Raw genomic sequence first — 20,645 nt, 5'->3', positions numbered from 1 at the left:
CAGACAATTGTGGAGGTGTCTTCAATCTTCAAGCTCGTTTCTTCTTAAGAAGTGGGGGAAACCCAGAGCAGTGCAGAGCTTTATACAACAACAACAAATTACACTTGTATAGCGCCCTTCAGGATAGAAAAACGTCCCAGGGCGCTGGACAGTCGGGGGCTTTTGGGCCCTCCCCTCCAGTCGGGGAGCGGCGGCAGGACAGCGCGGGGAGGAGCCTGGGCCAACTGACCCAGGTACTTAAACTCGACGCCGGAGCGAGTGCAGCTAGGCAGTGGAGGGAGGTGTGGGGGCGGAGCGGGGGAACTGCGACGTCATAGATTAGTTTTCAGGTGAGTGCGCGCGCACAAAAAAAAAAAAAAAAAAAAAAAAAAAAACCCTCTGCGCCCCCCCCCCACCCCCCCAGGGCTCACATCAGAGCCCACTATGGTCCTGTTGGGTTCGATGCCCCAATCTGCGGGATAATGCCATCCACCTGACCGCTCGCTCCCGGTCCCCGCGTGCGCACTATGGCTGCCGCTTTGACCCGAGCCCCCTCACCCCCTCCCTCCCTCCCCCCTCCTCTCTCCCCCCAAACCCTCCCCCTCTGCATCTCTCCCGCTCTCTCCTCCTCTCTCTCCGTCCCTCTCGTCTTCTATCCCCACTTGACCCTCCCACAACCTCCCTCTGTTCCAGTCTGGGAATCCTCCGCCGGGCTCACCGCGGCACTCGGCGTTGGCTGTCCAGCAGCAGCCACACCGACTGCCCCATTCCCCACCACTCTCGCCAGCCACCCCGGACACAGACCCGGGGAGTCAACCTCTCCTCCCTCATCCCCATCTCCCCCACCCCTGCCTCACAACCTGGACCCCCCTCCCCTCCCACACACCCTTCTGTCAACCGCTCCCTCCACATCGGACTGCAAAATGTCCGCTCCCTCTGCAACAAGGCCCTGGTCATCAACGATCTCATCCTTGATGAGAACGTTGATATCATGGCCTTGACAGAAACGTGGCTCACCCCAGGCGACACCTTCCCCCTCACGGAGGCCACGCCACCCGGCTACACCTCCCACCACATCCCCCGCCCCAACCGCCGTGGCGGTGGTGTTGCCCTTATCTCAAGGACACCACTTGCCCTATCCCCCTACTCCACTGGCTCTTTCCCCTCCTTCGAGCACCTCACCCTCTCCCACCCCTCATTCCTCTCCCTTAAAATCCTCCTCCTCTACCGGCCCCCTAAAACCTCTCCCACCTTCATCTCTGACATTTCAACACTCCTCACATCTCTTTGCCTCTGCTCCGATCGCCTCATCATCCTGGGCGACTTTAACCTACACTTCACCCCCTCCTGCTCCATCTCCACAGACTTCTCTTCCCTGCTCTCCTCACTCAACCTTTCCCTACACATAAACTCCCCCACTCACAGTCACGGCCACCCACTCGATTTGGTGATCACCCGGGGCCTCAGTGTCTCGGATGTCACTATTACCGACAAGGCCATCTCCGACCACTACTTCATCTCCTTCACCACCTCCACCCCCCTCCCCACCTCCACCAGACCCACCACCATCTTCTACCGCCCTTGGAAGAAGTTACCCCCACAATCCCTAACCGATGCCTTGGAGTCCTCTGAACTCCTCTCCCTCTGGCCTTCAACCCTCACCGACCCCTCTTCTCCTCTCTCCCTCCTCCACAATATCCTCTCCTCCACACTCGATACTCTTGCCCCCATCACTTCCCGCACTGTCTCCTACTCCCGCTCCTCCCCCTGGTACACCACCCACCTCCGCTCACTGAAATGCCAGGTGCGGGCTGCTGAGCGCACCTTTGTCAAATCCGGCTTAACGGTCCACCGACAAATCTGGCTGGACCTCCTCAAAATTTACCGCTCCACTCTAGCCTCGGCCAAGTCGTCCTTCTACTCCAGGATAATCCTGGAGGCGAAGAACAACCCCAGGCTACTGTTTTCCACCACATCCCGACTCCTCCGTCCCCCCGCCACCCCGCGCAGGTCATCTCCTCCAACCTTCACTGCGAGGAGATGCTGGATTTCCTTGAATCCAAGATCAAGGGAATCCGCTCCGCGGTCACTTCCCCTCCAACTTCCACCCACCACCCACCCCTTCCCTCCCACACTCCGACTCCTACCCATCCTCCCCTACACACCTTCGTACCCGTTTCCCCACCCTCTGTCACTGAACTCATCCTATCCCTAAAACCAACCACCTGCTCCCTTGACCCCATCCCCACTCCACTCCTTATCTCCCAGCTCCATTTTCTTGTCCCACACATCACTGACATCATAAACCTGTCCCTCTCCTCTGGCTCTGTCCCCATTCCATTAAAAACTGCCATCATCACGCCCACCCTGAAAAAACCCTCCCTTGATGCGTCGCAGCTATCAAGCTACCGGCCCATCTCCAACCTCCCCTTTCTCTCCAAGGTCTTGGAAAGAGTTGTCGCCTCCCAACTGCGCTCTTTCCTCTCCACCCATTCTCTTTTTGAACCCCTTCAGTCAGGTTTCCGTGCTGCTCATAGCACAGAAACTGCCCTGGTCAAGGTCACCAATGACATCCTGACCATCTGTGACCAGGGCTCCCTCTGTCTCCTCGTCCTCCTCGACCTATCGGCAGCATTCGATACGGTCGACCACACTATCCTACTCCACCGCTTGTCCTCCCACCTCAACTTTCAAGGCACTGTCCTTGAATGGTTTAGGTCGTACCTTTCTCACCGTCTTCACTTCGTCTCAACGAATGGCTTCTCCTCCACCCCCCGTACTGTCTCATGTGGTGTCCCTCAGGGCTCTGTCCTCGGTCCCCTCCTCTTCACCCTCTATATGCTCCCCCTTGGTGACATCATCCGCAAACATGGGGTTAACTTCCACATGTATGCGGATGACACCCAACTCTACCTTTCCTCCTCTACTCTCAACTCCACGACCACCGATGTCCTGACAGCCTGCCTGTCCGACATCGAGTCCTGGACGAGAGACAACTTTCTTCAGCTCAACGTGCAAAAAACCGAGGCCCTCCTGATTGGCTCACGTCAGCGCCTCCGCACCTCAGGCGCTGACACCATCAGCATCCAAGGCTGCACTCTCCACCTCTCAAAGCCAGTCAGGAACCTCGGCGTTTTGTTCGACCCTGAGCTGTCCTTTCTCCCTCACATCCGCACCACAACTGGCACCGCCTTCCATCACCTCCGGAATATCGCCAGATTACGGCACTACCTCACCCCTCACGCTGCTGAAACCCTGGTTCACGCCTTTGTCACCTCAAGGCTGGACTATGGGAACTCTCTCCTCGCCGGCCTTCCCGCCACCTCCCTCCACAAGCTGCAGGTCATTCAGAACTCTGCAGCTCGTGTACTGTCCCGCACCAGGCTTCGGGACCACATCACTCCCACCCTCGCTCGCCTCCACTGGCTCCCCATCCCCCAGAGGATTGATTTCAAGATCCTCATCCTCACCTACAAGGCCATTCACGGCCTTGCTCCCTCCTACCTCTCCAACCTACTATCCCCCTACCTACCTGCCCGTACCCTCCGTTCCTCTGGCTCCGGTCTGCTCCACGTCCCCGCCAAACGCCCTACTATCGGTGGTCGGGCCTTCAGCCTCTCAGCCCCGAGGCTCTGGAACTCCATCCCCCAGTGCCTTCGCCTTGCTTCCTCCCTTTCCTCCTTCAAGGCCGGTCTCAAAACCTTTCTCTTTGACCGTGCCTTCAGCTCCCCTCTCGACTCTCTTCCTCCTCCTCGCTCCCTCCCTTCCCTCCCCTCACCCTGACCATTTCCCCCTCCTCTCTCCCTCCCTTCCCTCCCCTCACCCTGACCATTTCCCCCCTGCTCGGGTCATGACCCAACTGTGCAGCGCCTTGGGACGTCCTCCTGACGTGAAAGGCGCTCTATAAATGGAATCTTGTTGTTGTTGTTGTTGTTCTTGTTGTTGTTGTTGTAGCTACAATGGGACGTCTGAGCGTAATGCCTTTGCTGGCCCGGCTGCTTCAGGGATTTTCTTTCTCTTATTGCAGAAAGTTGGACGCTTTCATATACGACGCGGCTGTGCTGAACTACATGGCGGGCAGAGACGAGGGCTGCAAACTGGTGACTATCGGGAGCGGATATGTCTTCTCCACCACAGGTTACGGGATAGCCTTGCAGAAAGGGTCGCCATGGAAGCGGCAGATTGACCTGGCTCTGCTGCAGTTTGTTGGCGACGGTATGGGCTGCTTCGTATTACTCACTCACTGTCTAGGAGTTTCCTGCCCGCCCGCTATTCACCGTCTCACAACAGGTGTTGCGAGGGGTTGGAGGGGGTTCACTGCTGAGTGTTGTTGTTGCTATTTTGTTATTACGGTTTAAATCCCTCTGTCAAGGTAGTTTCTAAGTGATTTTCAGTGATGCTCAGCCAGACCAGTAACACTGCCACTAGACATATAATTGGATGTTACTTTTCTTAATATATTTAAGCTTCCTAAAATGGCTACTTTTTGCAGGAGGTTGACATTTTGTTCACCAGGTATTTTGTCAAGCCATTTCTGAATAGCACTTCAAGAAAGCACTTCAAAAGGGGGCTACTGTCAAGAGTAGTGACTGTGTATTTTGTGGGCGAAATGCAGCAGTGAAGTTATGCACAGCAGGGTCCCACAAACAGCCATGGAGTTAATGATGAATTTTATTGGGAGATTGTAGGCCAGAACTCCGGGAGAGGGAAACTCCCTGCTTTTTTGCATTAGTGCCATGGGATTTTTAACATCCACCTGAACAGGACCTCGGATTAACGTCTCATTCAAAGGACAGCGTCTCTGACAATGCCACACACCTCAGCATTGCATTGGAGTGGTAGGTTGAAGCCTTGGACTCACAACCTTCTGACCCAGAGGCGAGAGTTCGACAGGCTGAGCCAGGCTGACACCTATTATTTATTCACTTAGATAATATTGAATTACTCTAGGTTCCTTAAATAACTATTGTGCTCGTGTGATATGATGTCTCTTATGCTATCTGAAATATACAGAGATGCTTCACTCTATTGAAATAAGGAGTGTGCTAGGGCATACAATACACTTTATACAGTGACCTGTATAAAGAACTCTCCTCCAGGCTCTCTCAAGCTTTGCTTAAGAGCACTTTCTGCACTCAAGCTTTCTTTTCCCTGTTCATTTATTTATCCCTGGTTTTGAAGCAAGCTGCTATTCTTAGCAATTGATTTTTCCCTCACCGCAAACTGACATCAATGAAATTAGCCTTTTGTCTGAGCATTTCAATAGAATTTTAATTGAATTTGCCATAGCTTGTTCCTGAAAGTTGGATTTTTGTACTTTAGAGGTCACATACAGTGCATAATTGCTCCCCACTCCCCCCTCCCCCTTGCTCTCCCTCCCCCACTCCCTCACTCCCCACTCCCCCTGGTAGGGTAGCTGTGTAGCTAAACCTCATCACTGCCAGCAATTGTGCAATTGCTGTGCGGAATTGGCTGCCCCGTTTGACCTACAAGTTATACGGTCAATTCACTTTACAGTATATTTTGTGAAGCGTTTTGAGACGTCTCAAAGATGTGATAAGGTGCTATATTAAATGCAAAGATTATTATTATTATTATAAGTTCCCCACTCCCCCACCCCTGTTCCCACTCTCTCCCTCCCTCACTCCCCAACCCCATCCTTCCCTGCTCTTCCACCCACGCTCCCCCTCTCTCACTCCCCACTCCCCCTGTAGGCGAGCTGTGTAGCTAATACCTTATCACTGCCAGCATTCCAATCATAAGAACATAAGAATTAGGAGCAGGAGTAGGCCGTTCGGCCCCTCGAGCCCTGCCCCGCCATCCGATAAGATCATGGCTGATCTTCAGACCTAACTCTAATTACCTGCTCTATCCCCATATACCCCAATCCCTCTATTTTTTAAAAAATCTATCAATCTCAGCCTTGAAGATGTTCAAGGACTGAGCATCTACAGTCTTCTGGGGTAGTGAATTCCATAAATTCACTACCCTCTGAGTGAAGAAATGTTTCCTCAACACTGTTCTAAAAGGCTGACCCTTAATTTTAAGACTGAGCCCTGGTTATAGATTCTCCTACCGGGGAAACAGACCCTCAGTGTCTACTTTATCAGCGCTTTAAGGAGATATGTTTCAATAAGATCTCCTCTAATTCTTCTGTACTCTAGAGAATACAGCCCTAGTTTATTCAGCCTTTCCTCATAGGTCAGTCCCCTCATCCCAGGAACTAACCGAGTGAATCTACACTGCACCCCCTCTAGGGCAAGTATGTCCTTTTTTAAATAAGGAGACCAAAACTGCACAAAATACTCTAGGTGTGGTCTCACCAAGGCCCTATACAGTTGCAGCAAGACTTCCCTACTCTTGTACTCTAAACCTTTTGCAATAAACTCTAACATACCGTTCGCCTTCTTAGTTGCTGCTGCACCTGCAAACTAACTTTTTGAGACTGGTATACAAGGACACCCAAATCCCTCTGAACACTAACACTATCTAATCTCTCCCCCTCTAGAAAATAATCTGTTTTCTATTTTTGCTACCTAGGTGAATAACTTCACACTTCCCCACATTAAATTCCATCTGCCACCTACTCGCCCATTCCCCTATCCTATCTATATCCCGTTGCAATCTTTTTGCATCATCCTCAGAGCTTACTCTCCCACTTAGTTTAGTGTCATCCGCGGATTTAGATACGTTACATTCAACGTCCTCGTCCAGATCATTGATGTAAATTGTAAATAGCTGAGGCCCAGCACTGATCCTTGTGGCGCTCCACTAGTCACATCCTGCCAATTCGAGAATGACCCGTTTATCCCTACTCTCTGGTTTCTACCCGTTTTCTTCAATCCATGCTAATATGTTCCCATTAATCCCATGGGCCTTAACCTTGTGCAATAGCCTTTTGTGTGGCACTTTGTCAAATGCCTTTTTAAAATCTAAATATACTACATCTACTGGTTCCCCCCTCTCTAACCTGCAGATACATCTTCAAAAAACTCTAAAAGATTAGTTGAGCATGACTTCCCTTTTGTAAAGCCATGTTGACTCCGCCTAATCTTGTTACGGTCTTCCAGGAATCCCATAACGACATCTTTGATTAAGGACTCAAGAATTTTCCCTATCACTGATGTCAGACTAACTGGTCTATAATTCCCCATCTTTTCTCTCCCACCCTTCTTAAATAGTGGTGTTACGTTTGCGATCTTCCAATCAGTGGGAACCGTTCCAGAATCCAGAGAATTTTGGAAGATCAAAGACAAGCCATCCACTATCTCAGTAGCTACCTCTTTTAAAACCCTAGGATGTAGGCCATCAGGTCCAGGAGATTTATCAGTTTTAAGACCGGATAATTTACCTAAAACCATTTCTTTACATCATGTTCTATGAGAGGAGCTTAAATATCTTTCGGATATTTATACAGATAAGATGGCAAAACAGGAGGAGGCCATTCACCCTGTTCCACTAGTTTATTAGATCTCTATAATTCTTTTAATCCCAATGACTCGCCCTTCCCTCACACCCCTTAATCCCTCTACTACCCATGTCTCTGACTGTCTATTAAACATCACTATTGATCCCACCTCTACAGCTTTCTGGGGCCGATCGTTCCACATCTTCACAGCCCCCTGTGTGAGGAAACGCTGCCTGACCTCAGCTCTAACTGCCCTGGCTCTGAGTTTAAGGCTCTACCCCTTGTACTGATTCCTCTACCGGTGGGAAGAGTCGTCCACTATCTAACCTGTCAATATCTTATTATTTTACACACCTCAATCACATCAAGCCTTTAGATCCTGTAATGGAATATACCCACAGTGTATTCACAGCTTCTCAGCATAGCTCAGTGTACATTAGTTGAACTCTCTGTCCTTTACCCAAAATAGCTGCTTCTCTGCAGGTCCACTCCTCCTCATACACTTTATGTTTCCATTTGATTAGTGATGTTTTTGAAGGACGACATTGATGAGCTTGAAATTGCTTTAACAAAAATCACAATGAATCATTTCCTACGACCTGAAGCTTCTGTGTTTTAATATAAAGGTGTCACAACAAAGATTGATATGCAACTAAATCGGGGCTTGGAACTCACAGTCTAGGCTGATGCTCCAGTGCAGTGCTGGGGGCAGCATTGCATTGTTGGAGGTGCCGTCCTTCAAATGAAATGTTAAACCAAGGCCCTGTCTGCCAGTTCAGGTGGATGTTAAAGCACTACCGAAAAAGAGAAGGGAGTTTCTCCCCAGCCGACAATCCTCCAGATAAGATCATTCGTTCACTTCATGGCAGTTTGTGGGACATTGCTGTGTGCAAATTGACTGCTGTGTTTGCCTAAAAATACACGTTCATTTCACTTGACATTGATTCCCTGTGAAGCACTTTGAGATGTTTGTATCGCTGTTGTATCGAACACATGGCCTAGAAAGGGAAGGATCTGTGCTGTCGTTAGGGAATAGAGAGCCTAAGGCACCATATGTGTTAATCAGACTCCAATACAATGTAGAGCTTAGCGCAAGAATCGTCATCACCTCATCTCATACCAAACCTTTTACACTGAGAGCTGCAGTACAGCCAAAGTGGAGTGAAAACTCAGCGAGCACCTGGCTATGTTCCCCGTCCTATCTGTCCTACCATCGGCAGGTGGACTTTCATCAGCCTTGTTACCACCATTCTCTAAAAACTCCATCCGGAATCCCTCCTTGTTCAAAGTCTGTCTCGAGGCCTACCTCTTTGACCGCGCTTTCGGTTATCTTTACTCTCCCCACCTCCCCTCCCACCCACCTTGAGTGCCAAACCAAACTGGGACGTTTCTGGCAAGTTACATCTTTTTAGCTGGTTAGACTCCAGCAATACCTATCAAACACTCTGTGGTCCCCCAGTCTTGGCTCTTGCCATCCTGCGCCTAATACTTTCTGGAATTAGGTAAGCAAGAAGCGTCCCTCCAGGGAGAGAGTGCGCATTCCATTCCAACAATTTGTCTCTGGAATTTCCACATGTAGGTGGGATGCATGGAATTCTTGGCTTGGTTTGGGTACTCTTAAGCACGGTGATGGGTTTCCGCATGTGTCAGATACGCCTGCTGACCGAAAAAAAGATTCAGCGCCTTGGGATGTCCTTGGGAAGTGATGGGCACTGTATAAATGTAAACGTGTATTGTGTTGTAAAGTGGGGTGTGTGCGGGAACCTGATGTGGTTCCACTGCTGTGCTGAGTGAGTACTAAATGGAAACAATGGTGTGGTTCTCTTGTTGTGCAGGCGAGATGGAGGAGCTGGAGGCCCTCTGGCTGACTGGCATCTGCCACAATGAGAAGAACGAAGTGATGAGCAGCCAACTGGACGTGGATAACATGGCTGGAGTGTTTTACATGCTGGCTGCAGCCATGGCCCTGAGTCTGATCACCTTTGTGTGGGAGCACTGGTTTTACTGGAATCTCAGGCACTGCTTTGTGGGCAACTGCACCGGGAAACCAGGAATTCTCTTCTCAATAAGCAGAGTGAGTAACGAAAGCTCTCCCGAGTCTCTCCGCGTCTCGCTCCCCTGCTCGAAAAGGCATTTTAATTGTTTTCTGCTCAATGAGGATTTTTATTTTAACTCGCGCTGAGAGTGTGGACCGAATGAACTCACTTCGGAACGTACCTGTAACCCCATCAAAGTAAAAACGTACTTTAATGGTCTCTTAGTTGACATCAGCACGGTGCGGTTTTTTGCGAGTGTAAACCACGCAGTGTTACATAGCGCCCCTCATGCTGGGTAGTGTCTCAAAACACTTTGAGACGCTACCCAGCACGAGGGGCGCAATATAAATGCAAGATGTTGTTATTGTTGACCTGCAGATATCACAATGGAGATAATCAATTGTCACGTAAACTCTGTGCCAGAACAAGTGAGTTTAAGGGGAAACATCCTCAAGCAGAGGGTGGTGAGAGTGTGGAACTCACCGACAGAAACTGGTGGAAGCAGAAAGTATCAAGAGGAAATTTAACGCAGGCCTGAGGGAGAGGGGAATTGAGGGGGGACAGGAGAGAGGTGGAGGTCTGTGTGGAGTGTAAAGATCGCACCGATGGGTTGGGCCAATTGGCCTGTTTCGGTGCTGTTACGTTTGTTGGGCCTCTGTGCAATAACTGTCGGAGTTTTGTATCAGAGAAGAGAAGCCCAGCGTTACCTGTTCCAAGTCCCCGCTGGCTGCGGCCCCAGCACATCAGGCGTCTGCCAGCGAACGACAGAAGTGCTTCAATGATCTCAGCCTCTGGCAAGAAAGCACTCGCTTAGGCTTGGCTGGGAGCGATCACAGCAGGGACGCCTCTCCACTATGCACGTCCCCTGCTCTGCCTGCTCCCATCTGACCCATAAAAAATCTGTGGGGCGAAAAGACCTGCTAATATGTAATAAATGGTGGAAGAGGCTCAATCATCTAAAAAGCCTCTTCCTGTTCATGTATTCCTATCCCCCTATCACCGTTGTTGGGTTAGGCTCAGAATTCATCCATCAGATGAAACGTTTAAACCAAGGTCTGCCTGTTCAGATGAATGTTACTTCCTCCCGACGTGAAAGGCGCTCTACAAATGTAATCTTGTTGTTGTTAATAGGTCCCAAGGCCCTGTTCGAAAGGAGAAGGGAGTTTCTCCCGGTGTCCTGACCAACAATTCCACAATACAAATTGGTCGTTTCATGGCTGCTTGTGGGACATTGCTGCAGTCACTTGGGCTGCTGCGTTTGCCTACAAATATACAGTCACTTCAGTTTTGCTCTGAAGAGCTCTGAGACATCGTTCCGACATGATAAGGCGCTATACCAGATGCAAGGATAATTGTTATATTATTGACTGTAGCATGGTCACTGGACCCTTCAGTTTAAGTGTTTTTTTCCCTGTATCAGCGTCCCTGCTGTGATCGCTCCCGGCCAAGCCTAAGCGAGTGCTTTCTTGCCAGAGGCTGAGATCATTGAAGCACTTCCGTGGTTCGCTGGCAGCCGCCTGATGTGCTGGGGCCGCAGCCAGCGACAGCTCAGAGATGGATGGGCTGTAAAAAGCACAGAGATGATATATTTTAATGGAGTAAAGGCTAACTGTCTGGAAAGCACTCCACCATGAGTTTTATAGGTTCCCTGCGTGCTTTGTTTGTAGATAGGACTGGAGAGGAGACCAAAACAGCATTAGACTCATACAGATTATATGGGGAGTTGGACAGAGACTCGCACAGATTATGTAGGGTAGAGTGCATGTCACACAGTGAGTGCCGTATAGTCTGTGTGTCACAGTGTGTGCTGTGTGTGTAACTTGGGTGTAGTGTGTGTTTGCGTGAGACACACAGTATTATATGCTGTGTTAAATAGAGTCAGTCCCTTTGTGCATGTTTCCTCTATAACCTTTTAGCTGGAAGGTTTGAGAGATGGTCCTGCCTGGCACTTTCCAAGCTGTGTGAGGAAACAACTGCTGCATATAGGGCAAACTTACAGCCTTAAACTGGAGAGTAAATATGACTGATCATTTCATTTCTCATTTACTTAATTAACAGCGAATGAATCCCGGCAACACAATGTGGTTGGAAAATGAGAACATTTAAAATATCCGCACTATATTTAGCTGCTTTTTGAGAGCACCATCATTTTCACAGGCTCAATTAAATTTTAATACATTCCAAATCATTTAAGAGGAACTAGGTAGAAGTTGCATTGGGGAACTGGGCTTGAAAGGTTTTGACCTCTTGAGGTGTTCAATATTCAAAGGTGTTATTTTTGGCCCTCCGAAGGTTTATTTAACAAACAACATCTCCTGATGACTGTAGCATCTCAAGGCATGCTTAAGAGACTATTAACAACTCTTGAAGATCAGTGTTAACTCAAAGCTTAAGAGGCATGGACGGTTGTGGCTCAATTTACGTCCATCTATCTCTCGTGTCTCAGGGATTCAGCTGAGTACTCAGCTCCTGTTAACCCTGCAAGCCAAAGTCCTAACGGCTAGGATGGTCCTAGCTGGACAAGCAGCGGGAAAGCTTGCCAGACAGTTTTCTCAATGGGCAAGCTATGTGGTTTTATCTGCTCAGATGCCAGCAGTTACCCCAATGCCCATGCTGGGCTCCCCAAGCCTTGTGTCTTGCCAACCTGCACCTAATATTCTCTGGAATTAGGTAAGCAGGGTGCGTCACTCCAGGGTGACCGTGCGCAATACATCCCAGACATGGAGACATTTCAGTGGGTAGGTGGCATATGTATAATAATCCTTACATTTGATACAGCGCCTTATCACGTCGTTCAGACATCTCAAAGCACTTTGCAGGATATACTGTAAAGTGGAGTGACTGTTTTATGGGCAAAATATACATATGTAGAACTCTGTCTGGTTTGGACACACTGTTAAGGCACGGAGATGGGTTTCTGCGTGTATCAGACACCCAGCTGACCAAAACAAAATGATTTTCATTGGTTATTGGTACATATGGTTAAAGCCTGAAGGTCAGAGAATTGGTGAGGGGAATGGAGTCACAGGACAAGATGAGATATAACTTGCTGACAGTGCCATCAAAAGAGATACGAGACAAAAGATAGGCAATTATCTAGATTACAGCAGATGGACTAGAAAGTGAGAGGAAGTATCAGGATTGCAGCTTCCATTGATCTTCTCATTTCCACTTATATTTAATCCACTAATTACTTGTGCCAGTGTCCATTAAACATGCTGGAGTAGGTGGTAAATTATTGCAAAGAGTGAGCTTGTCCATTATCAAAGTATCCACAGAATCTGTCTTGAATTCTCTCAGAGCCAGGGATTTTTTTTAGAGATCACTGAAAACAAGAGCTAGCCAGCCTCCCTGCTATTCAAGATAGTCCGAGATGCTCAGTGACCTGAGTTACACATATTGCAATGAAATGATGTGTTACAGATCACCGGATTCCACTCCTCCGACCCCACTACCTCCCCCACCCCCCCAATAACTTGGACCTACTTTCTGTCGTCATTCCCCCACCCCGTCCCCTCCACACCTCACCCAATACCCCCGGCCCCACCATTGGCAAACGAGCTCTGATCATAGAATCACAGAATTATACAGCACAGAAGGAGGCCATTCGGCCCATTGTGTCTGTGCCGGCTCTTTGAAAAGAGCTTCCAAATCAATCCCACTCCCCCGCGCTCTCCCCATAGCCCTGCAAACTTGTCCTCCCAAAATAATTATCTCTCTTAAAAGTTGTTATCGAATTGGCTTACACCATCCTTTCAGGCAATGCATTCCAGATCCCAACAACTCGCTGTGTGAAAACATTTCTCCTCCCCTTCCCTCTGTTTCTTTTAACAGCTATTTTAAATCGGTGCCCACGGGTTACCGACCCACCCGCTAGTGGAAATAGTTTCTCCTTTTTCACCCTATTTACCCCCTCATAATTTTGAAAATTTCTATTAAATCTTCTCTTAACCATCTCTGCTCCAAGGAGAATAATCCCAGCTTCTCCAGCCTCTCCTCATAACTGAAGTCCCCCATTCCTGATACCATCTCGTTTGCACCCTCTCCAAAGCCTTGACGTCCTTCCTAAAATGTGGGGCCCAGAACTGAACACCACCTTCCTGCTCTCTGTGGAGTTCCCTCGGCCTCACTCCCTCCTTCGCTCGTTTGTAAACCTTTCTGAAAACCTACCTCTTCGTCCATGCCTTTGGTTGTTTCCTCCCATTTCCCACCTAGGTCTGGTTTTCTCTCTGTCTCTTCAAAGCACTTTGAGACGTTAATCTACGAGAAAGACGAGATGCGATCAGTTCATTTGAGGTTCCATCCCATTGACATTCCCTATATTTTCCTATCGTTCCAGTAACAAGCGTTCCGAGACGCTGCTCCTCATGAAGGGTGCTATATAAATGCAAGTTGTTGTTGCTGTTGTAACTTAACAGCACCAATGTGTTTGGGACGATATGTTGTTGGAGGTGTTGCCCTTCAGATACCATGTTAAACCAAGCTGCCGTACACCTGTTATTTAGAGATATTTGGTGCTACATGTTTGTGTTTAGTGGGTAACCCAACCAGTGAACTCACACCTGAGAAAGCTCTTACTGATTAGATCACAATTGTTTTTCCTGCTGTGGAATTTGCATGAACATGTCGTGTTGTTGTAGCTGCTGTCTATTAAGGCAACTAAAAAGGTGACCTAAACAGAACAGTGCCCCATTAACTGCTGTAGTTAGACTGCATGTTTAACAGTGTAACATGGGGTTGAGTCAGCCTACAGCACAACATAGCCCAGGATTAAAACACCAGAGGGAGAATGTTTCAGTGCTCAATGCCACACCAGCAATTTATACCAGCATAGCTGATGTTACAATAACATAACATACCATGTAGGAGCAGGAGTAGGCCATTCGGCGCTTCGAGCCTGCCCCGCCATTCAATCATGGCTGATCTTCTAATCTAACTCCAGCTAATAACCTAACTCTGCCTTATCCCCATATCCCTTAATCCCTTTTGCAATAAGATATCTATCTATCTCAGTCTTGAATATGTTCAAGGACTGAGCATCAACAGCCCTTTGGGGTAGTGAGTTCCATACAGTCACCACCCTTTGAGTGAAGAAGTCCTTCCTCAACTCAGTGTGAAAGGGCTGCCTCTGATTTTAGGGTTGTGACCCCTGGTTTTAGTTTCTCCAACTGGGGAAACAATCTCCCACTATCCACTATCTACTCTCTCATGCCCTTTGATGATCTTATAGTTTTCTATAAAATCCCCTCTAATTCTTCTATATTCTAGAGAATATAAGCCCAAATTGATCAGCCTCTCCTCGTAACTCAACCCCTTCACCCCCTGTACTAACCTAGTAAATCTACGCTGCACCCCCTCCAAGGCAAGTACATCCTTCCTTAAATGAGGAGACCAAAACTGGACACAGTATTCCAGGTGTGGTCTCACCAGGGCCCTATACAGTTGCAGCAAGACTTCCCTACTCTTATACTCTAATCCTTTCATAATGAATGCTAACGTACCGTTCGCCTTCCTAATTGCTGCTGCACCTGCAGACTAACTTTCTGTGATTGGTGTACAAGGACACCCAAGTCCCTTTGGACACTAACACATTCCAATCTCTCCCCTTCTAAAAAATAACCCGCTCTACTGTTTTTGCTCCCGAGGTGGATGACTTTGCACTTCCCTACATTATACGTCATCGGCCACCTACCTGCCCAATCACCTAACCTATCTATGTCTCGCTGCATTTTTTTAATGTCGTCCTCTGTGTTGACATTTCCTCCTAGTTTTGTATCATCTGCGAATTTAGATATATTAACTTCGATGTCCTCATCTAGATCGTTGATGTAGATGGTAAATAGCTGAGGCCCAAGGACTGATCCTTGTGGCACTCCACTAGTCACACCCCACCAATCTGTAAAGGACAATAGTGTAACAGGAGCTCAGAGGAGACAATACAGTTTATAACAGGAGATCAGCAAACTGTCCTCCCGATGGGAAAGAGGCTATATAAATGCAATTTGTTGCTATTGTTTCTTTTTGACATTGTGGCACTGAGTCAATCTCTATAAATGGCAGTTAGCAGGAAAATGCCCTGATTTACATGGAGACTATTTATGATCACTGCTTATGTTGGCTATTAGCTGTGAGATATTTATTGATGTATTTATTTCTGGTCTCTCTTTGTTCTACTGTAAAATACAGCAGTCAAGCTGAGTGCTCAGAACAAGTGGAAGATAAATGTAAAAATGTGCCTTTCATATCGAGCTTAATATCCAAAAACTGGTGATCTGACCTCTCACTCTGAAAAGTTTATTGCTAAAAAAAAACTCCTGAGGTTCACGAGTGTTTAAAGCTGAACCATCTTCAACAATCAACCAATTACTACTAAACAAACCATTAACGCAACCAGCCCATCCTCTTTAAACAAATACATCTTTGCTAACCAACCCACCCTCAGTGATCAATTTTCACCAACCAACCCACGGACGTGCACACTGCCCAACCCATTGACACTACCCATCATCACTCAGTTGAATTGATCTCATCTCCCTCTGTGCATGTCTGTGTGAAATCATTGCAGTATTTAAATCATCGAGGCAAGGTGATGTCTCCGATGGGGCACCTTCCTATGAATACAATGAGTGTTAAGTTTCTCATTGTGACATGTTAATTCCAGTTGCAGACGATTGCTGCACTAGCCTGTAATAAGACCTGACCTCTTCTGGTCACTTTGCACTAGCTATTCTGGTTACACATCTGGAAAAATCTGCCAGTGAATATATAATAATTCTTTAATTTGATATAGCGCCTTAACACATCTTTGAGATGTTACTGTACAGAATATACTGTAAATTCGAGTGGCTGTTTATATTGTGGGCGAAACACGGCAGCCAATTGCGCACAGCAGTGTCTCACAAACAGTTGTGGATTGAGTGCCCAAATTATTATTATTAATTAATAATCATTATTCTGAACTGATTATTATCTAAGTTAACGCAGAATTGCAGAAAATTCTTAAATTCTGGAGCCAGTTTTTTTGTACGAACTGTGAAAAACCAAGACCAAATGAAAGAATTGTTCCACCTTTCTAAGTTGAACACGGTGGTTTCACTGATGGGGTTTCAGACCTTGGGGGAGTTGGGGGTGATTAAGAGTGCTTTATCGGGTTTTGGTCTGGTTCTGGTCTGTGGCAACACAGTGAGAAAGGTGAGGGATCTCCAAACTACAGTATGATGCAAAGCTTTTTGTCCTTGAAGGGTGTTTCTAAGGCTGGGATACCCATAAGCAGAGGATAGCTCTTGGTCTGTTGTTCACAATAGCGCACCAGGTCCGCCGAAGCCTTTGAAATCTTTACTCTTTCAATACTGGCCTCTGTTCTGAGCTGCTGTACAGTCCTCCTCAGCTTGCAGCAGGTTGTTTGTGCTTGTCATTTTCCTATTAGACAACAGTATTGTGCTGTAGCCCAATATTAATCTACAAAACATGGGCACTAATTCCTTCCTCTGCTTTGTTTTGTTTTGTTTTGTAGGAGATATGGAGCTGTATACATGGAGTGCCTAGTGAGGAGAAGAAGAAATCCCCTAACTTGGATTTAGGCAGTCCTCAAACCAATATTCTGAGGCTTTTTAATACTTCCAAAACCATGGCCAATATCTCAAACCTAAATACTTCAAGATCTGACTCCCCCAAGAGAACTTCCAATTTCATTCAAAGAGGCTCTTTACTCCTGGATGTGGTTGACCACAAAGGGAATTTCTTTTACTCGGACAATAGGCCCTACCAACCCAAGGAGACTGTGTTCGCTGACAACACCAGTGAGATGCTGACGTTTAGCGCTAACCGGCACAAAGACAACCGCAACAACTACATGCTTCAAGCGCAGCATCCCCTGACGCTGAACGATGCCAATCCCAACAGCGTGGAGGTCGCCGTCAGCTCAGACAATCCCAAGGCTAACTCCAGGCCGAGGCAACTGTGGAAAAAGTCCGTGGAGACTCTGCGTCAGAACCCGAGTACGGTGATGGAGGGCGCTCCCCCGGAACCCAAGCAAGGGGTGAAAAACCAGAGGTACCTCCCGGAAGAGGTAGTCCATTCCGATGTGTCCGATTGCTCCAGCCGCACCACCTCTTACAAGGACCCCGACAACAACCAGAAGCACCACAAACACAAGGAGACGTTCAAAAAGAAGCTGTCCATGGCCAAGTACCCAAGGGACTGCAGCGAGATCGAGCTGTCTTATCTCAAAGCCAAAGAGGGCCAGCAAGCTCACCGGGACAAGATCTACACCATTGATCCAGATCGAGAGTCCAACTACCACAGTGACCAGCACCATTACAGAGAGAGCGTGATCATTCCCGAAGACATGGACTTCTCGCCTGGGTACCATGACCAGAATGAGAATTACAGGCAACAGGAGACAGTTCTGCACCTAAACAGGACTCCTCAGCATAACGAGGACAACCTTAGCAATGCTGAGAACAAATACAGTCTCTATAACAAGCACTACAGCTTGAAAGAGAAAAACATTTCCCCCGTAGAACTCAATGAGAGGTACAAGCACCTGTCCACGCACTGCAGAAGCTGCCTGTCGAAGCTGCCCAATTACACCACCCACTATTCGGTCAGGTCTCCCTACAACAGGTGCGACGCTTGTGTCCATACCGGGAACTTGTATGACATCAGCGAAGATTACATGCTGCAGGAGCCAGTCAGCCCCATGCAGCCCGAGGAATCGTTCGCCCATCACTGGGCAGCGAGCGAAGCCTGCAACATGCAGAAGGTGAACAGGCTGAGGATCAGCAGGCAGCACTCCTACGACAATATCCTGGAGAAGCCCAAAGAGATCGATCTGGGAAGACCGGCCCGAAGCGTGAGCCTGAAGGAAAAGGACAGGTTTCAGGACGACAACCCGTACGCACACGTGTTCAATATAAAGCCCGACAAACTCTATAGCGCCAAGGTCTCTGTGTTTGACCACAACCTGGAGGAGAGCAAGCGGAGCAAGTCGTTGTATCCGGACCACGTCTCCGAGAATCCCTTCTGGCACTCGTTCCGGGAGGACCAGCACTTGATGCACGGCCGAAGCTCCACTGACATATATAAACAATCAACTGCAACAAAGGCACGGCATGATAATCACTTTAGATCATCGGTTAAGTCCACCGCATCGTACTGCTCCAGAGATGGACGGGTTCCTAATGAAGTGTACATTACAGAACATATTATGCCTTATGTATCAAGCAAGAATAGTATTTACTCTGCTCCCAGGGTTTTGAATTACTCCAGCAATAGACGTGTGTACAAAAAAATGCCTAGTATTGAATCAGATGTTTGACTCATAATTTCTATCTCTAAAAAAAATACCACGTTAATGACATTCGTTTGATGTAGCTAGTTTCGTACATAGTTGCCAACGTTCTGAAATGGGAATTTAGGAGACATTAAGAAGCAGCTTTGACAGATAGTGGTTGCTAACATTGTGTTCTTTCTCCTATTTTCTGCTAGATAGGGATGACTGGCCTTTCCTACTATCTGATGGAAAAGGAGCAGCTGAAAAGAGATACATGTTGATGATCATACCAACTGGTTAGCTTTGCTGAAACTGAAGACTGCCTAGTGGGATTTATGGCACCTTTAACAGTGCATTAATCTATAGTAAACCACTCTAGACAGCCCAGAGAAACCATCTGTAGGACAAACCCGGTTATTGTAAAGGCAGCACCAAATAGATGACGTGCTCAACACTGCTGCGTAAGTTTAGGGAGTTGGCAACTATGCTCTTATCTCTGTATTCTAACTCTTGTCTTTGCTGATGTTGCCTGAACTGGGCTGTGTGTTTTGAGTGAGACCCTGAGCTAAAATAGCTGGTAGCATAATTTATGAATACTGACAACAAATGGGTTCCCAACTAAAGCCATTAACTTTAAAGAAAAAAAATACAAAGTCCTGAATGCATGTATTGTACAGTACTTAACAAACCATGTTGCTTCTCAATTGTTTGAATTAATCCAATGTGTGAACACCAGTGGAACAGATTGCAGTGAGAAGTCACAAGCCCGATTTATTTTGTGACATTGAAACGATCCATATATTACTTTAACCGTACCTTCAGCAAAACCATGGTACGTTATTTTAAAAAAAAGCTCTTTGCCAGCAATTACCACACTCTGTCTCTCACTCTGGAGTGACACTCTCCTCTCTCTCTCTCTCTGTGCTCCCCACAGATATCTGTTCAACTGGTGCCCCATCGCGGGTTAGCAGTGCAGTTGAGACACTGGCGTTCAAATTAGTTTTCTCATTTAAACATGAGGCATGAAAAAGTTCAGGAGTTTTGCCGTTCTGGACATTATAGATTTTTAAGAGCCTCGTTAGCCGCTAAATGTAATATACATGCTGTTATCTTGGGAGATTCATTTTGACTGAATTGTTTTAAGTCTTTCTCAAACCTGATAAGCCTCCACATATAAATTTGTGAAAAGTCTATCTCTTTGCAGTATATTCCCTCTAGTATTATATATATTTAGGCTTGTACTTATTATTTTGACTATGGAAGCAGGGATATATAGTACAGTATATGCCTGTAATCTGGCAACATTTTAGAATGTCACTAATCCATTTAGAAAAAAAACAAAGAATATAATTCTTAGATCTAGAAATACGTGAGTATAATTCATTTAACTGTAGACTTCTACCAGTGCTGCATTTTGCTGCTTGATAACTGAGACATGGATAAGCTTTGGATAAGAGCCGCAACTTTTAAATGCTAAGATGTTGTGGGTATTTGTATGTTCAAAGGGCTTGGAACTGCAATTTCAAGTACCAGTGATGTGCTTAGTTCATCATTAGACCATTCACCCATTGAATATATCCATTTAAGACACCGCAAGTACCTGTTTTTCTCTGATGTGCCATTTCTTTTTTCATAATATCATGTGTAATGAACGAATGATCTTGAACGCTGGGGCCGCAACTTCAGAACCGCTTTCCATCTCCATCTTCAGTCTCCGACACGCCAACGGGCGGGGGCGGGGGTGGGGGTGTGGGGGGGTGAATTGCTGGTGCCCATTGTGTGTTGGCGCTGCCAGCTGTGTGTGCTTCTGTTCGTTTCCGTGCAGGTTTAACACCAGCTTAACTGTTTCATCCGACAAACATCCCGAACTCTGTGGGGGCCTTTGGGGGCAAAACTTTGCATCGCTCCTTATTTAACGCCGGCGTTAAATTAAATTAATACTAGTGCC

General features: G+C 47.3%; 1 protein-coding gene and 1 pseudogene across 1 annotated transcript in view; one reads left to right on the top strand and one right to left on the bottom strand.

Annotated features, from left to right (window-relative positions):
• The window catches only part of grin2aa (glutamate receptor, ionotropic, N-methyl D-aspartate 2A, a), a 103,975-nt gene extending 85,181 nt beyond the window's left edge, over nucleotides 1-18,794 (top strand). The window contains exons 10-12 of the mRNA XM_007904908.2: nucleotides 4,007-4,194; nucleotides 9,223-9,461; nucleotides 16,937-18,794. Of these exons, the coding sequence (XP_007903099.2) occupies nucleotides 4,007-4,194; nucleotides 9,223-9,461; nucleotides 16,937-18,742 (2,233 nt within the window). The 3' untranslated portion in view covers nucleotides 18,743-18,794. The remainder of the gene's footprint in view (nucleotides 1-4,006; nucleotides 4,195-9,222; nucleotides 9,462-16,936) is intronic.
• LOC103186073 lies at nucleotides 16,576-16,890 on the bottom strand (annotated as a pseudogene).
• Nucleotides 18,795-20,645: the final 1,851 nt, after the last annotated feature.

This window comes from Callorhinchus milii, unplaced genomic scaffold (assembly GCF_018977255.1).
Source record: "Callorhinchus milii isolate IMCB2004 unplaced genomic scaffold, IMCB_Cmil_1.0 Scaffold16, whole genome shotgun sequence".
NCBI classification, from domain to species: Eukaryota; Metazoa; Chordata; class Chondrichthyes; order Chimaeriformes; family Callorhinchidae; genus Callorhinchus; species Callorhinchus milii.
This window is presented reverse-complemented; position numbering and strand designations above follow the sequence as displayed.